The sequence below is a fragment of the Oxyura jamaicensis genome, chromosome 10 (assembly GCF_011077185.1).
Source record: "Oxyura jamaicensis isolate SHBP4307 breed ruddy duck chromosome 10, BPBGC_Ojam_1.0, whole genome shotgun sequence".
Taxonomy (NCBI): Eukaryota; Metazoa; Chordata; class Aves; order Anseriformes; family Anatidae; genus Oxyura; species Oxyura jamaicensis.
Genome location: NC_048902.1, coordinates 1,747,750 through 1,766,552, shown reverse-complemented (window position 1 = coordinate 1,766,552; position 18,803 = coordinate 1,747,750). Strand labels below are relative to the sequence as shown.

The following is an 18,803-nucleotide window of genomic DNA, read 5'->3' as shown; positions in this document are numbered from 1 at the left end:
GGATCAGTATTTTACCTGTTTTTATCGATTTCCTCCTTTTCCCAAAGTATTTTCAAATATTTTTAATGAAACGTTTTGGTCTGAAAATCGGTGGAAGTGCAGCAGGGCAGAACGATGCAGTGTTTTTTCCTAAACGTATATCAAATCTCCCACTTCCATAGTACTTTCGGTTGGGTATTCCAAACCCCTTCTCATGTAAGGAGCTAAGAGCATAAACTTATGCAGTGCATAGCACTGTCTGGAGGTTCTTCTGTACTTGTGGGTAGCTCAGAAATGACACTGACTGATTCCAAATATTGGGAAGATGGTTATCTTGCACTATTTTTTTTTCTCCATCATAAAACACCATAAAAAAAGCTGTATTATCTTTTCTATGTGGTAAGAATCTGTATTGTCTTTTTCTGGTGTTGCTTGTATCATAGCAGGTAAAAATACATCTGCTGAAGTCATCCAGTTAAGACTTGCTTTTGCAATCCTGTTGCTGTGATAAGAGGTAATGGTGTTTTACCTTTCGGGTCTTTTCAGGGTCAGTACTTTATGTGCCTTCCTATGAGAATGTTTTTCTAACTCAAATGAGATTACATGTTCCGTGCAATGTACTGCTCTCTGGTATGTGTAGAATTCCGTCAGGATGCCAGAAGTGGTTACTCTTGAGAGTTTCTTGAATTTTCATGTTTTTCTCTGTAATAAAGTTGCCAGTGATGAAGCAGAGAATATTGTGTCCTGCCATGGTATGATTAATAAAATTAACCTGAGAGCAATGTTTTACCAGCAGTGGTACTTGAAGTACCATTTACTAAGGTCGCCTTAAACTTGCCTTTTAAGGTAGTTGGCAGTTCTATTTGTGCTACTCCTTAATTGCTTCTGGTCTAATTGCCATGTGAGCTGTTGGCAAATCATCTCTTTCAGCCAAAACTGTTTGCCTTTTCTGGAAATAAGGACAGAGGAATATATGCTTGCTGTTGTTAAAACATTCTGTGAAGTTCCAGTATCTACCTCGTTTAGGGTAGGGATTTGAAAGTTGTCAGGGATGTGTCTTCCAACTGAAGTCACAGCTGAACAGGAACTAAATAAATAATGGAAAACCTGCAAGAAGCTCTAGAGAGCTAGATCAGGGTGTGTTACACCTGCTCCGGCCTTGAGACAGACTGCGAGAGATTATTGGCACCGCTCAAGCTGTGCCTGGGGACAGCCAGGGCCCTGAAGGCAGAAGCTTGTGCTCCATGGGGTTTGTGTGGGGGGTTCTGAACCCCAAACCCTCGACCATAGTGCAGAACACATGGAGCCAGCATCAACCCTCAGGTCAACTGCTCAAGAACTTCGTGGAAAACAGAACTGCCCTTTGTTGCTGATGCATGTTTATGTTGTGTGCGTGTGATGCAACAGAAATGGGGTTTTCCGGTTTTTATTTAAACACGTAAATTGTCCACATACCAACCTCCTACTTTCACGAGACCTGTCCTTCAAAGACCTTTTAGGTTGAACAGCTGAAGGTAGCAAAAGTTAGATTATGTCCATTCCTTCATCTTACTGAGTTCACATTGAATGGTAGAAAAATAAATTGAAAGCAGAAAGGACAGTAATCACACATCTTTAATCCACAAATATGATAATACATCATATACTTAAAGTGACCTGGGCATTGCCCATTCGCAATGTCGTTACATACCAAACTACTAGTACAAAAGTAAACAATGAATATACCAGATAGGCAAGTATGAGAAATGCTCAAAAACATTTTATTTCATTAAGGCTACTCAGATTTGTAAATGACAGATGTTCAACTGACCTGTCTAAAATACCAGATTTTGAATATTGATACTTGCAACGCACAAAAAGGAAGTCACATACATAGGATATCCCTTTCCTTTTGGATATCTTCGATGTTGAATAATCTCTTTGTCCAGCTTTTAAAAAAAACATCTTATATTTGTTTGCCACAAGAGAAACAAACACGCAGAATCCGACGTGTGCACTGGGACAGGAGTGTTGGATACAATAACTACTATTCAAAAGCATCAGTTGACAAGTACGTGCTCTTAGAAAGAATGCAGCTAATGGTGCATGTAAATATGGCTCTGCAAATGTCTCAACTTGCAACCTTGTAAGGCAAATCTTAATAGACTTTCCATCCCAAAAGTTCATACACTATTACTGTGCTGTGCTAAAAAGGAACAGTTTACCTTCATTGCTACTAAATAGACTTTTATGCTTGAAGGAAACATGAGGAAAAACTACATCATTACAAATTGATCTGGAAATGTCTGATGCTGCCATTTTAGTGTTCCTCCTCTGCTCCAAAATGCATTCTCCTGGAAATGCTTCTTGTCCAAACCGTAGTGAATACGTGATCTGGGTATGTGTAATCTCACCTGTATGACTGTCAATAGAATGGTTAAAACTGTTTTTGCAAGAGATGAGCTACAGTTATTCTGGGGTGCGGAAAGACAGAAGAATGAGAATAAAATTTTGAAAAGTTTTCTCTACCACCACATTATTTGAGTTTAAATGCGAAAATATAAATTTTTGTTATCTTGAAGTAATGGGTGATAACCCTTGGAAGTTTTCCTTTGAGAGGAATGGCTTCTTGCATTTTGTCAATTTTAAAGGACATAAGTCTCTGTATTATAATATATGCTATATGAAAGGTGTTATCTCCAGGTGATGGGATTGTCTGCTCTCTGTCATAGTAAAGGAGATGCTATGTGACATTGAAGCCTCAGCAGACTGAGGTGAGTCTGTGGGATAAGATGCAGAAAGCAAGGAGAGGAGAGATTTCTGCCCATGCTCCCCCTACTTAGGGACAGGCAGCACCATCCGCTGAGCTGCGAGATCCTGCAAGCAGCAAGCTGGAGTATCTGCTCTGCTCTGCTTCTCCCTTTATTCCAACAAAACTTTCAAGAAACCAGTATCTCTTTTCAAAATGTTTTTGGTTTCAAGACATCAGCATATTTCATTTAAAAACAAAACAAATAGCTTGTTTATGAAGCTCACCAGAGTCACTGGAGTTAAGAGGGCTGTGGATATTGTGCACTAGATGGCACTGCAAGCATGGCAGATGGAGCTCCTTTTTTTTTTGTCACAACTCTGTTTTACCGTAGGCACAAATTCACATCATGGATATGGTAAACTATTTTACCTAGGCTGAATGTTATCTTTTGAGGATATGAGCTGTTAACATTGCTTTATAGATCCACTGATCTCTTCACAAGTGCAATATCAAAATCTTTGCAGAGAGTGTTTTGCTCTGCCAGGCAAAACAGTAAGAGCACAAAGAGCAGCATAACCTTCAGCCTAAACTCAGCTATGTTACCAAATACCCAAAATCTGAGAGAGGGAGAACCAATGTTGTACTACTATGTCTAATTTTCTAATTACCCTTGAGCTTGAAACACTGAGCTGCTTTTCAAAATGAAAATGAAATCTTCTCTTATTAAAAGGTATAAACCAAAAATCTCTAATGAGAACATTGCTTCATAGAACAGCTCTTTAAATTTTCTACCACTTCTACTCAATTTGTATTATTTGTTATCCCCTAGTAGACTTAAATACCATGTGAAATCAGAAATGCATTCTCACATTGATTCCTGATCCTTTTGAAAGGAGAGAGCTTAATCCATGAGAGCCCTACCTTCTGTCTAAGCCTTTTCAATTAGTGTGGGAATAATAAAAAACATACACACCAAGGGCAGCCTGGGGGAAAATTCCATGCATTGCTCTTTTTCCATCACCTATTTTTACATAGCCATGCATTGGAGCTTACTTTCTTTCATATGCTCAGCCTTGACCACAAAGCTAGTAAGATCATGATGTACAGCAATCTATTTCTGAACAATATACATCAGCAGCCTTGTTCACGCCACTCCTTGGAAAAGACTCAATTATCTGTGAACAAAACATTAACACTGATAGCTTTCTGATTTAGGTGTTCCCCTTCATCATGAGCCAAGTGAGCACCTTCAGGCTCCTGCTGGATACTGTAGCAAGAACGGTACAAAGGAAGCTCACGTGCTCACCGCAGCTCATGAAGGGTGGCCAGTTCTAGACAGAAGTTTTTGGTTGGTTTCTTGTATCTGAGTGTAGTTTCAGAGGATCTTCTCATCGAGTAGTTTGTTGATGCCATCGCAGATCTTTTTGAGGTATGGCCGACAATCCCCATCGAGACTGTACAGGGCAGTTAGAAATTCCACATCTGCAAAATGATTGAAGACGTGGTTGATACGCCCATGGGATCTCGGTGTCAGGTGTCGATCTACTAGTTCATGCACAAGGTCCTTACACTCATTCAGAAGTTCTGCAAGAACATTCCTATCAAAAGTGTATTCTACCTCGTAGAAACTGACAATTGTCATGGCAGTTTGGTTCAGCTTCTTCCTGAACTTGTCTACGATTTCCATTTCTTCTTGGTTGAACTGATTATTTCGATAGAGGATCCCGATTTTTATTGCCACTTTAATCAGGTCTTTCATAATTTTGTGGGCTTCCTTTTTGTTTCTGGTGTGTTCCTTTGTTACCTTGTACAGCTCATCAAAGATTTCACTGCTTGTGTCGTCGATTAGCATGTTAGCCATGGTTTTAGTGGCCATTTTGCTCAGGATCTTTTTCTGGGCTTGCAGTGCAAGATTCTTGGAACTGAAACAATCAGGACCTGTTTTGGGATAGCAGAGAAAAGAGAAAATGTTAATTTTATTTGGTAAATCATTTTCACAAACAGGTAAGAAAAAGAGTACCCATGTGTTTAACTGAGGTATTGCTTATTTAATTGATCATTACATATGGTCATGATTTGCAGTAACAGGAATATTTGCAACACTGAATTTCCAGGTATATCCATGGGCTTTCAGACATCCATGTTTCAGGTCTTGTCACTGAGGATTTTTGCTTATAAGTGAAGAATAGGATGTTGTGGTTGCGAATACATGTCACCTCTTTTCTAGTCACCGGTTCAGAAGCAAAGCTTTTTCTTTTTCGTAGGTCAATGTTAAAGCTTTCTTGGCAGAGAGAGCCGTTGAGATGTGCTTATGAAGGTAAATAAGCTACCACGGAGAAGCAAAGCACAATACCGGCACATACGTGAACCTGAAAGAATTATTCTCTTGGGCACTAGGAGACACTGTTGCTCTGTGGTCAGACAGCAGCAGCATATAGAGGCTAGTAAATCGGAGTTGGGCATTTCTTTTGCTTTCATCTCCACAGTTCCAGTTTGTTACCAATTTACAAAACTCTAGGCTGTGATTTTTGCAAAACGTTGGTGCTTCAGTGCATGCAGTTCCTGCCAGATGAAAGTACCTCAGCTATTTGTTGGACAATTGCCAAATAAACATAAATATCTTGGATTTTTCTCTTTTACCTACCTTTGCAGGTTCCACTCAGGATAGAACCTGGCCACATAGTTCCTTTGGAGCATGTGGCTACTGTTAATGAACTTTATCCAACAAAGCTCTATAAATACTGGTAGAGCTTAATTTGACCTTCCTCTGCTTTTCACCTCAATGTTTTTTAACTGACCCTATGTGGCCAAACTAAAGGAAACAGAAACATTTCATATGAATAATCACCCAGTGTAGTACAGCAGCAGTGGAGTCCCTGCAGGAGCCAAGGGCATGTTGTCATCGTACCAAAATGGTGACGAGTTTGTGTGTAGCTGGGGGAGCTCGGTCTGATATGAGGGGAATGGAGAAATTGTGCCCTTTGCCAGCTGCTGGGGAACTGGACCACTAAGAGATTAAAAATAAAATAAAATAAAAAATCAAACCTTCCTGTGCTGATTTGATTTTGGAGCCTGAGTGGGTTTTTGGCTGACTCATGAGGCTCCTTCCAGCCATCAGGGCATGAACACGTGCTTGCAGCAGCCGTGCTGCAGTTCAGTTGTGCAGCAGGGATTTGTCAGTGGTTGTGGTAGAGCCTGGGGTATTGCACTCTACACGTGTGCTTGTATCACAGTATTCTATACGGCCTTTGCTCATGCTGCTGTGCTCTCACCCCAGCCTCCCTTCCCTCTCGGTGCTTCCTACGTTGTCGCATGAGGCAGCAGTAAGTAGCACCGAGAATTTAAAGTCCTCTGTTTAAAAACTGTTTTCCACGTTCGCTAGAATGTCACGTTAAAGTTGTCATCTTTCCCTTGTGCTACAGCTGTACCACTGAGTAACAGAAAAGAGTATCATTTAATTTCAGCTGAACCACCACCTGGAAAAAATAATTCAACACGCTTAAAAAGAATTGCCTGTCATTTGGAGAGAAAATTGTGGGCCTGATCTGCTGACTGAAGGAAATGGAAAAACTTGGATTTAATCTAAAAATGATAAAAAACAGGACAAAAGCTTTCTTTCACTTTGCAGTACAGGGGTATATAAATAGTATCTGTGATGAATAATTATGTGCATTAAACACAGTGAAATGGAAGATTAGTATTAGTGTCTGTTTCTGTAGCAAGTGTTTGCTATTAATCAAGTGGATGCAGTTGTTCAGTATCTGGTTTGATCAGAACCTGCAAATAAATGCAGTAAGCTTTTAGAATATTAATTTGACTGGTATTCATGCCAATTCAGCTGCTGTGTCGTATTCCCCAGCCGCTAGCGTGGCTGGGTCCCTCCATGCTTGGCCCTCGCAGCACGAAATCTGTGCCGACGTGCTGCTGGGCTGTGGCGTGAGGTGAAGCGGGGCCTGGGGGCCTGGCCAGGCCCCACACACGCACCAAGCCCCACAAAAGGACACCAGGGCGTCCATGGGTTGGGGGGGGGGGGGGGGGGGGGGGGGGGGGGGGGCTGGCAGTGGCCTGGCCACCAGCAGGCTCTCAAAGCTCACAGGTGGTTAGCCACACCATTAAGGTCTAGCTTCTGTGTGGACTGCAGGTTTACAGTGGAAGACTTTTCTTCCTGCAGCACGTTTCCCTTTAAACGTCTTCGCCTCCCACAGACAGCACTTCTGTTTTCTGTTTTGTAGCAAAACAGATCGGCAACAGCGTTATAGATGCCATTAGCTTTCAGGAACATTCCACCAAACCTGAAGAAGAAAATGCAGGCCCTGATCATGCCACTTCACTGGGTAGTGGTTAGCCTCCATTACAGAAATCCTGGCACCTGAGTTTTCACTAAAGCAGGGATGGGTTTGCCTCCAGATTTGCGCTCCCCTCTAAACCCTCTGAAGAGTCGTATATGATAAAAGCTATTCCAAAAGCCCATGTGAAGGGATCGATCCCACAGCAATCTCCCACCCTTCAGAAAAGGCAGCTCCCCAGACCCTATTTCCACAGCTGCGATACCAAACCCTGGCTGGCGCCAGGCCGGGGCAGTCGGGGTGACCGGAGGGCTCCCCGCAGCCGGCATGGCAGGGCCTGGCGGCACGCAGTCAGCGTCGTGCTTGACTCGACTGGCCGGGACCAGCTCCTGCACGCAACGCCGAGCGGGACAAGGATGCCTCCCATCCACTAAACTTAATAGCAGGCTTGCCTAATGACAGGATTGCCTAATAGCAGAAGTGCGGAAAGAGTTCAGTGACTCTGCAGGAGGGATATCTGAGTTTTACACATATTTTCAGAGTTTTTGAGATTAAAAAGCAAGAGCATCTGTAATATTCTCAAAATGATGGCTGTGCCAAGTACAAATGGTTAGAACTAAACGCTCAGCGACTGTATTTTCATGTAAATAGCCATTCACCCAGTATATACACGACAGCAGAAACAGTACAAGCATAGGAGAGAGTGTGGCTGACTTTCTGGAAGCAATGACGTGGACATGGAAACAACTACCCCAAGCAGATGAATCCATTTCACTCTCACTTAGCTCCCTTAGCCAAAGCCTTAAAAAAGTCTTGGAGCCAGGCTATTTTCTCCCTGGCAAAAGGCTGAAAGATGCATTGCTGTGAGCTCTGGAGGGAGTGCTTGTTCACAGGTAAAAACCTGCAGGGAAGGAGCTGATCTTCAGATTCGGTAGAGTTTGCCAACTGCAGATTTTCTGCTAAGTGTATTAACAGGCTTGCTTTGAAGATAAGGGGATATGAAGCAATTTATCTGGTTTTGTCCCACCTGTGGAGTTAAGTTGGCTTGTCTGACACTGGGAGTTGTTACTACAGTGCCTGCTGCAGCTTGTGCCAGTTCATCAGTCAGCTCCGCCACTGACTCTGCCTCAGCTAAAGCCAATGACACTTGCAGCTGTGTGTGTTATTGCCCATTGAAACTGGGAGTATAACACCGTGCTGAGATACACTGCCAGCCTCTGGCAGCTGGTGGTGTGCTGTGCTTTTGGGTCCGTGTTGAACTGCATGTTTGTGGGGCACCTGCTGAGCCTGCATGTGTCCCACCGAGCTGAGCGGGGCTGCCATAAGCTGCAGCAGGGGGCTGAGGGCAGTGGGGGTTGGGGGGAGAAGAGGGTCAGGAAAGGTCCCTGCGTCTGTGCTGCAGCTGTCCTCTAAGTTAGCAAAGAGTTGTACCTTGAACTGAACAAGAGGGAAGTACATAAGAAAACAAAGATGATGAAGAGGCTGAATTATTTTTAATATTCCAGAATCCTCAATTTTCAAAAGCAATACAGCATCTGCATCAAGAAGCAGGCTTCAAGGAGTCAGCAAAGCTGCTGGAAATGCGGGCATCCATCCAGCTGCTAGCAGTGCTTGGGCCTGGGGGAGATGGACTAAGCCAAAGGACAGACATACCCTGAGTCTGCTGCTGTAAGAGAGATCTGCGTTATGGTAACTGCTGGGGGAATGGGCACAACTGTGCACAAAAGGGATGTGCTGTGTTCATGACCTCAGTGATTCATGTGACCCAGTTTGAATGCATCTGTGTGTCTTAAGATAGTGCTACACCTGCCCCAGAGCCTGGGGAGTGCAGGTGCTGATGAGAATGAACGAGGCAGCAGTATTGTAAGCCATGGCACTGTACGGGCTGTATCATGAGTTGTGGCACTGAGGGATTTGGCTTAATGATGGGACTTGGTAGGTCAGGGTGATGGCTGGACATGATGATCTTAAAGGCTTTCCCAGCCTAGATGATTCTATACCATTCCTACACGGAGTTAAATGAGCAGTGGATAACTACATGGCTGATCAAATGTTGCTGCTGTTGCTGACAGTTTAAGTATAGCCTGGTTGCTTGTAATGTCTCTTTCTTGACATAAATAGTTTATAGAGCATAAATAACACTTGTGGAAAATAAGAGCAGGAGGTTTTATTAACCTGTTAGGTAAAATTATAAACACAAGAAAAAGCTCGTGCCATTTTAGAATGAAGAATAAGTAAAATAAATAACAGAAACCTCTTATTGCTCACTGTGCAACCATCAGATAAAACATCTATAAGTAGGAAGCAGCAAACTTGCACATTGTACCTACCCTTCACGTATCACTTGTGCTGTAAGATAGGTTAGAAAAAGCAAATGGTGGAACTTGGGATTTCACCATAGCTCTAAGACCAGGCAGGGAAAAAAGTGTAGAAGTACTTCTCCCACAGTGTTTTAGTACAGCTCACTGGCTGTAAGTGTGCGTATTGCTCTTGGACAGCTACGGGATCACTGCAGAAGAAACATTCAGTGTTTCCAGTAACTTTAAGCCAAGAAATCCAATAGACCAGATGGAATATATCAGCCTTCAAGGAGGGCCAATTTAAACATGTGTAAGCACAGGGGGCCCAGTGTGCTCAAACTTTTAGCACTTCTAAATGGTTACCATGGGCAGAAGAGGGCTGCTCACTTCTGCAGGGGAGGTTCAGGAGTGATACTTACACAGCCCTGGGGCCAAATACCAGTATCCAAACTTCTGAAGTCAGGCTGAAATGGCAGCAACAGCCCTCTACAGAGGGAACGTGACTGAATGGGAGGGTGTGTGTGTCTGTGGGAAGAACACTTTGCTCTCAATGCTTCATGCAAGCAGCAATCACTCCACAAAAAAAGCACTTTCTGGGGACCTCGGAACTGGAGATGCCTAGTGATAATCTTATTTTCAAAACACAAGCCAGCTTCTGAAATACTTTAATATAATGTTGCTGCATAATGGAGTGAGCCTTTCAGTGCCTGGCAGAGGAGCTGAGGAGCGCTTTCAGCAGTGAAGAGCCGTGCAGATGGAGCAGCCGAGCTGCTGCCAGTGCCTCTGCCTGGCCTCCGGGCTGCAACCAGAGAGGAGCAGCTCTGTTGTTGCTTCCACCTGATCCACTGGGGCCGGCCAAGTGCGTTTCCTGCTGCTCCCCAGAAGCTGGATGTGAATCAGTCTGTGCTGCTGTGTCTAAAGGCAGGATCTGGCGAAGGGAGTCTGGATAACAGTGTTGTCCCGTGGCTGGAACTGGGCCTTGGTGTGGTGGCCTTCAGGAGCTGCCCTGGCTACGTGGCAGCTGGTGTGCTGCTGTGACTGCACAGCTGCTGTGTCTCCAGACAAATGAGGTGTTTCGCCAGAATCCTGATAGCTTGTGAGGCAGGAGCCAACTGCTGACAAAAAGGCTCAGTGAGGACCATCCTCATGTGCCGTGTCCCAGGTGGAGGGATGCTGCAGTGACCATGCTGCTGCAGGGGTTTCTCTGGGGCAGCCTGCAGAGGACAAGCAAGGCATGTGCGCAGCCAAGTCACAGCTCTGAGAATGGTTGCCAAACCCTTAATTTTGCTAATCTGATAACATATATCAGAACCAAGATCTAAAGCGGGCTGCTAATGTCTAATTGCAGTGTTGGTATCTTTGAGGACTGATTTTCAAACACTCGGTTTAAGCTTTGCACCTCCTGTTTGGTGACACACAGGGAAGCTGTGCCAAGGCAGCAAATGTCTGGCTGACTTTTGGCAAGTGTAAGCAATGCAGAGGTCTTGTGTGAGCCTCAGGGTGCTGCACACAGACTATGAACAAGATTTTTCTTATCTGGAAATGCTCAAGTATTGCAGAGATGAGTAAGTCTCACTGCCACGAGTGGTAATAAAATACTGGTGTTTAAGCTTTGCTATACAACTGAACATTTTTGATAAACTAATCACTGTATTTTATAAACAGGTTTAAAGTCTTTCAAGGTTACTCCTGTTGATAGCAAGTGCAAAATACATAAAAGAGACTGAACATCCATACTCGACAAAGTTTAACTCTGGCTGATGCTGCAAGACAAAACACTTGCACATTGACAGCAAGCTTTGATAAGGGGGGTATTTGCGGCAGATGGAGCCAAACAAACTAAGACTTTGCTGGGGCTGAGCTTTAGGGGACTGTAGGGGGAAACTGCTCTTAATGGGAGTCCCCAGCCCTGCATATGAGTAGCTCAGGTCTGGCTGTGCAGGAGGAGTGGCAATCACCGATTACCATTGATCCTATTCCTATATTTTGAGATGGAAATAATTTATGGTTATAATGGCAATGTTTTTCTTTAAATGGTAACTTCAACCAAAAACCTTTCAGAAAAGAGAAACATGCTGATGTATCCACAATGCAAGAGCAGGTTCCCCAGGAGATATGGATAGCTTGGAAACCAGCAGAGTCCTCTGTGCAGGCAGTAGAGGACATCTAGAATTAGTGGGGATTTTTTTTACCTTCAAACTGTGATTTTATTTTTATTTTTTTAATATATGCTATCCAGCAAATCCTGGGCATCAACTCAGCGTTTTACTAGTCTCTGAAATATTTTGTGCTTAATTGCATCTTCCCCACAATTCATCACGTTTCCTGTGATTCCTACACCCTCTTCTTTTTAAAGATGATGTGCTTTTTGTTAATCACAAAATTACCTTATTTTTTAAAAGTCTAATTACACAAGTAATTATTGCTATAGAAAATTAAGTTTGTTTTAATGTCAGGACATGTGAATTTCATAACAGGACAGTAATAAGTTCCTTCTTATGTGCTAAGAAACTGCTTCCTGCTTAGACAGGACATGCTCTTTGGGAGAACATCTTACATATAAGGAACAGTAAGACAATTCTCTTGTTAAGGGGAAAAAAACATGCCAGACTTGTTTAGAAGGATATGACCAACATATTCTTCCACAGATGTAATGATTACCTAGAAAAGACCTTCTTGCAAAGGTACTATTTGCTGCTGAGACTCTTATAACACATGATAAAGCTTTCAAGGTCTGTAGCTACCCTGATTTTACATAGATGCAAGTATTGCGGCAACTCCTTGTAGGTGACTGGCAGAACTTGCTTGCAGTGCTACTTCATGATCAGTTTCCAGGCTGGCAGATTCCATTTTGTGCAAAAACTTAGGGAAAATTAAAATTGCAAGCACTGAAAAATAGAAAACCTGCCTGCATCATCCAAGCGTGGGAGATGCAGGAGCCAGAATCACCTCACCTAAAGCTGTTGAGGCTTTCTGTGTTCAATACACAGTCATTCTTGCTGCTGGAGTGCAGGGACAACTTGCCTCTTCCAAACAAGCAGCCCGCCCCTCCAAGAGAAGAAATGGAGCCAGGACTGACAGCGTTGAGCAGGGTGGCAGGTGCTTTATGCCTTTCTGGGGCCGTGCTTTGAGTGGTTGCTTTCAGAGGCTCAGAAGCAAACCTCCTGAGTCAATCTCTGGCTGCTTTCCTGGTGTAGGCGAGGATTTGGAGCCTGGGAGCAGCTACACCCTGCTCTGATGTCTGAATGCTGTGGTGCTTGTAATGGGTCTTATGGGAGCTCAGCCCGATTTCATGAATGACTTTAGGTTCTTTCCTGTGTGTTCTTTAATATCCTCCACTGGTAGTGTGAGCAAAGATGAGGGCTATGGAGTTATTTGGGATCTTGTGGTGTTTGCCTTCAGTAATTACCATGCTTATAACTCCTGGCTAACAGGAGGTGTAGGCTTTGCAGAGCATCTGTAGCTCAGATGCTTTTTATTCCTTCCCCAGCAGTCTCTTTATCACACGGGAGCCACTGATTCTCAGTAGGAATATAGTAATATGTTAGGAGAGCAAGGCTTGGCAATATCTTCTCTAAGTATTAAACAAGGCCTCTGTGCAGTATGTATGATTAAACAGGCTGTTGGGTTCTGGTTCACTGATTTTTCTTTCCCCCATTTCTCATGTGCTCAGGAAGAAAACTGAGGGTTTATTTTCATTCTGGAAGCTGTTTCTTGTTGCAGTAACTGCTCCTTCTCCAGAGATACAAGCCCCTTGCCTTTTACATGGAGTAATTCTATTTTTGACTCTGATATATTAAGAATGGCATGAAAAATAACTACATCTATGCTCTAGGGATGCACAAAATTCCGTGAGAAAGCAAGCAATCAGGACTCCAAGGACGGCTGGTCCAAGGATGCTGTGAAACTCAAAGACAGCATTGCTCTGTAGTATGGTATGAGGCTGCAAGAAAATGGGGGAAAAAGTATGTCTGAACAAGGTCAAGGTGAATAACTGATGAAAACCCAATAGGCTGTGACTGCAGAAGGTGCTGAGCAGCTGCTGACCAAGCAGGCTCCCCAGGGAGAGGAGAGGGTGCGTTGATGGCACCATGTCCCTGTGGAACTGAAATAGCAGCTCTGCACAGCATATGGTTCTCGTCACCGTCCTCCACCATGCTGCTCAGAGGCATCCAAAATAGCCCACCTTGTCCCACGTAAGGGGAGCAATTGGAGGCAAAATGTAATTCACTATTTTTAAACTGAAGATATTTGTGCAGACCTGTTTGCTTGAAATGTTTTGAGGACACTGACACAGTGCAAACCCCAGATGGGCAGGAGGAACGCTGAACATTGGTGCATGCATAAATGGGAAGAGGCCAAGGGAAGCAGCAGGGGAAAGGCTGCTTCAGCTTGGGGTTGATTTGAGTGAGCGTATCTGGAGAATGAGGAATACATTTTTGTGAACACGATATGCTGTTGCTTTACTTCCTTCATAACTGTTTGCTTGATGACTAGGTTTTGAATTAGGAAGGTGATGGACAAAGGGAAATTAAATAATGGCATAGATGTATATCTGGGGAGAAAATACTGTGGCTCGCTAAAACACAAAAGAAACTGTTGATGTTATTTATTTATTTATTTATTTATTTTCCCACAATTTACTCCAGCCATGCTTCCAAACTCTGCTTAAACTAAAGAAAGTCAAATGAGGGGAAGATAGCGGGCAACTTTCCCAAGATAGGAGCGGACACTCCAGGCCGATCATAATGTATTTAGAACTGTTGAGTCATACAGCTGGAACAGACATCTCATGATGAGACCTATCATTAAAGAAAACAAAGGATGCTAAACCTGCTGCAAGCGTTAAGGCTTGCTAGGGGTATGAAGGAGCTTCAGGTCAAGTTTTTCCTGTGCCTTTTTATTTAAAAAAATAAATAGCTTTGTTAGAAGAGACTCAGCAGGTGTGTAAGTCAATTAAGAAAGAATTATTCTTTTGAACCTATACCTTGAGTCATGCTTAGTGATAGTATTTTGTATGTCTCAGCATCATTACTTACAGGGTATGTGGGTGCTGTCTATGTCCGTGTATTTATAAAAGCTTTTCCTTCCAAGAATGTGAAGGCCTAGGTTTGCAAAGACACTTAATGTATTAATAAATGCAGTCAAAAATCTTAATTCCTAGTGTGGGAATATTCAGGGAGAGAAAAGGACTTAAAAAAAAAGCTGGAGAAGTTATTGTAAGTACATATTTTTTTTTCAGGGTGAAAAAGTGCTCCAAGATAATTGGCTGCTCCCTGTTGTAGTGACCCTCCTGGCTGCAGAACCTCTCTTGGTTTTTGCCCAGTTTCCCTCTCATGGTGCCTGCAGGATGGGATGCTTTGCCTTCGTTACTCTAACCTATGCTTTAAACCCTTGTACTACCTTTACCATAATAGGCTACAGGACATCAGCCCATGCTCTGCCCTCGTAAACTGCAGGGAGGAATTTCATTGCTATTTGAAGCAGAGAGTTTTATTTTGCTCAGCAGCAATTAGCTGATGCTGTAGCTTTATAACAAAGGTGCAATACCAGATGGGAATGTTGCTTTTGCAAGTCTGTGAGACCTAAGGGCATCCTCCCTCTCTGAGTAAGAACTGATAATATCAGTGCTTGACTGGTGCCCAGTCTGCTTTCTTTTAACTCATTTTAAGCGTTCCCCCCCACCCCGTACTGAAAGTTTGAAGATTCACTTAGAATTCTACCCTGTGCTGAAACAAAACCTGCTTGGTACGTCATTACATTACTTGGGATTGATAGCATAAAGTTCATCTTTAATGAGACAGTTCAGTGGTATAGTGACAAATGAGCCAATAGTGTTGCAATTTGAAAAAAAAGTCCTCTGGTTATCCTGGCTGAGCAGCCTAAGAGTAAATTCCTTTTCCTTTTAGTTCATTTTTTTCCTTCAGCTGTGACAAGATTAAGCACATTATACTGAAATAGCTGCCCACACACGAACATGGGCACTATGCATACCTTTAAAAGTAAGATCTAAACTAAATCATTCAATAGTGTCAGCTCAGGGATAAATCAATGTCTTGTTTTTAGACTGAAACTTTTAGAAAAGTATTTCTTAACAACAGCAGAGCTGAAACTGAAAAGTCAAAAGACATGCTTAAAGAGAAGCTGCTATGACTGTTTTCTCTCTTTCCCAAAGGACAACAGAACTAGAAGTTTCTCCATTTACTTAGTGCTAAAACAATACTGTCTGCCTAGTCATTTTTTTCTTTTTATTTAAAAGTATTTGTACTGTTACAGAATATTAGGCTCTGTGCAATCCTTTACTTTTTTTCTTTTTAAACTGTCTTCTCTAGAGAAGATTAGCTGCTGGGGAGATGGCCAACCCAGATGCTGGATGGAAAACTTCTGCCTGAAGGAAAAATTACTACTGGTCAATGCAATGCAGCTGGGATTCATCACGCTCTCCATCTCTTACAAGTCTTTGTGTAAATGATTGGGGACTTACTGGTAGGAAGAAAGCCCTCAATGCTGCGTGCCTCAGATGTGGTCTATAATCCTTCTCTCCTTTTGGATAAAGTCTGATCTGGACTTCAATGTGTCCTCTGGGTGATCTGCTCTGTGCTGCTCACCTGCAGCATGGGTCAAGTGCCCAGTCAAGATGCACAAAGCACTGAAATGGAATCGGGGATGGCTTGTGGGGTGTGTGTAGAAATGTATGCTGTTACATATCTATCCACATGAAATACACCACCTGTTAAATTCTCCTAATTGTTCTCTGAAATCCTGTTATAAAGAAGGACCAGTTTTATCCAGCCTTTTCTTTAATGTAAAGGATGTGAATTGTTACACCACGAAGACCTTAGTATACCCAAATGAAAATAAAGACAAATCTAACAATAAGAGGGGCAAAAGATTATTTTCTGTGGAAGGATACAAAGCTCAAAAAGGTGGATTTATATGTTGATTCTGTTCCTCCTGAGGCTGTGCTGGAAAAAGTGGGAGGAGAAACTAGACTACAAATGATGGTTTTCTTGTCACAGCTTTAAACTGAAGTGATAAGCATGGCATTGGTACTTTCACAGCTATGTAAGTGGCCCAAGTAACATAAATAATATCTTACAGTCAGAGCTCCTTTAGAGGATAAATGCCAATGGTGGTAATCTGTTTTCATGCTTTTAATTTGTTCATTGTCTGTATGTTGTAAAACATCATGCCAGGAGGAACACCCTGATAACGGGGACGCTTCCTCTGTCATCAAGGAGACTCTAATAACAGACTAACAGCAGTAGCTGTAACCACCCATGGTGGAGAGGTTCACTCTAAGTGCAACCCTTCATTTCAGGAAAACAGAAATGGAAAAGATGCCAGAGAAGTATTGAAATGGCCAAGACAGCTCTCAGGCGGTCTGTTTCATTCTGGTGAGGAACATGATTAACAGTGATGTTTTCTAGGTATTCTCATATGTTAATGCACCTATATGGAATTGGGATTGAATTTGCAGAAAGAAAAATCCACTGACTATGTTACCCAAAGAAAATCCTCAGACAAGCCTCTAATAAGCACAGCTATGCAGAATGCCATCCCTCATGAGACTTCAGTTCTGTGGAGTCTGAGTACACATGTACTGAGATTATTTGTGCTGATACCTACATGTGTACTAAAACCAGCCTGCTGAATACCCAGTATCATGCAGGAATGTTAACTCCGAATACAGCAGTCACAACAGTCTCTCAAGAGACTACATACCCTGAATCAGGCCCAGCTTAATATTAGGAGGAAAATGTAGCACAGCCCTTGTGCTGTTCTCATCTAGCCATTTCATATGCCAGCAGAGCTGCTGCCTCTGTATCTGGTTAAGAAGTAGAATAACAGTCCTCAGTTCTGCTAAAGTGTTTGTGCTTACTCAAATAATTCCAGCAAAACAACTGCTACCTCTGGAGATATTTGTTCTATTTTGCTGTTTCTAGTCTCCAAAATTTTTAGATTCTCCAGTGCATGCTAAAGAAACCAAGGCTTTCTAAACAAACTAAAGAGCCAAGGGCAAGGTGCTTTTCCTCCCGGGTGATTCTAAGCGTAGGCACCTCCTTGAGGCTGGCCTAGAAAGCTGCTGACTATGTTTGACCTGCCTGATCTCTCCTGGATTAGGTATGGCATTCCGAGTGGCCACCCAGTGTGGGGCTTCCTTAGACATCCCAGAAGTCATCTGAGGGAAATACTGCTTGGTTTCTTCTGCTTTCAGGACTTGGTGAGTCCTTCTTCCCTAGAGACCCAAGCTGGCATTTCTCAGTTCTCTTAAGGCTCTGCTGCCTCCAGGGCTTAATCTGCTAGAAGTGGGGCAAGCCCTGCTTCTTAGTTCTCACCCAGCTGGTAGAAACAAACTGGATTCTGCCCAATTTCATGTTTCACAATTAACTTTCTCTACAATGAAGAAAAATACTGCTCCCTTTCTCGAAGAGGGGATTTCATGGTTCTGCTCTGTACTGCAGAGTGCAGGCACCCTGCCTGGGGGGCTCTGTCAGGTAAGAATAGGCCAGACCATGTGGGCCCTAATTCTGACAGAGGGCCTGATGCTTTTTAGCAGGAGGGTCTAGGGATCCATACGATTTGCCTGTCTAGAGAAAGAAGACTACCATGTTCATGTGCTTTTGTAGGTTTTGGCTTTTCCTGAAACAGCGTCTTTGTAGTTCCTGTGGTTGTTATAACGTGATCCAAGGCCATGCAAATCTAATTACATAAACAAGGAGCAGAAAGCCTGAGGAGCCTTCAGTCAAATGATATATTTGTATGCTTTTAAATGGTGAATGGAACATTAAGAAGGAATGGCCAGATAGGTGTCATTCATCACTATGAATTCTCATACCAAAATCTTAAGAGTTTCCTATGTTTGCACCACAAATCCTGGAAAACAATAATCCAGCTCTTGTGCTCCACATACAAATATTTCTATATTGCTCATAGGGAATAAAATGTTAGCAGTAACATTGAAATAAACTCTATTGAGTAATCAGGTTGACTGATACTCTGAAATATAACGAATCATTTAAATGAATGACAATTGCTAGGAAAGTTAAAGAAACTTCCTAGGATGACATAGGCCAAAAAAGAAGTTTGCTGTCTTGCTCATACAGATATAGCACACTATATATTCAACATCACAAGTTTAAAGTTGGTGTTTAATAGAAGCCCATTTATTTTTTCATTTTAATTATTGCAAATTTGCGCTCTAGTGTGATGTTATTGTTCCCCACCCTGAAACAGACTTGAGGCTTCCTGTGGCAAAGTGCTGAGCAGAAATATATCTAAGCTCCACTAAGGTGAGCCCAGCTATATTTGCTGCTAAACTCAAGAGCTAGCATGCTTTATTTTTATCCTCCCCCACCTTACCATTACCTGCTTTTCAATGTCCTTTCCCCAGATGTTAAACACTCCATATTACACAGAAAATGCATGCAAAGTGCAAAGCTCTCCACACTGCTTTACCCGCAACAGCCTGCCCTCCTATAAGAAATAAGCCCATGATAAAGCGCA

General features: G+C 42.8%; 1 protein-coding gene across 1 annotated transcript in view; it reads right to left on the bottom strand.

Annotated features, from left to right (window-relative positions):
* Positions 1-1,575: 1,575 nt before the first annotated feature.
* TNFAIP8L3 (TNF alpha induced protein 8 like 3) overlaps positions 1,576-18,803 on the bottom strand; it is a 44,858-nt gene continuing 27,630 nt past the window's right edge. Inside the window, exon 2 of the mRNA XM_035335863.1 lies at positions 1,576-4,648. Coding sequence (XP_035191754.1) covers positions 4,086-4,648 — 563 coding nt within the window. The 3' untranslated portion in view covers positions 1,576-4,085. The remainder of the gene's footprint in view (positions 4,649-18,803) is intronic.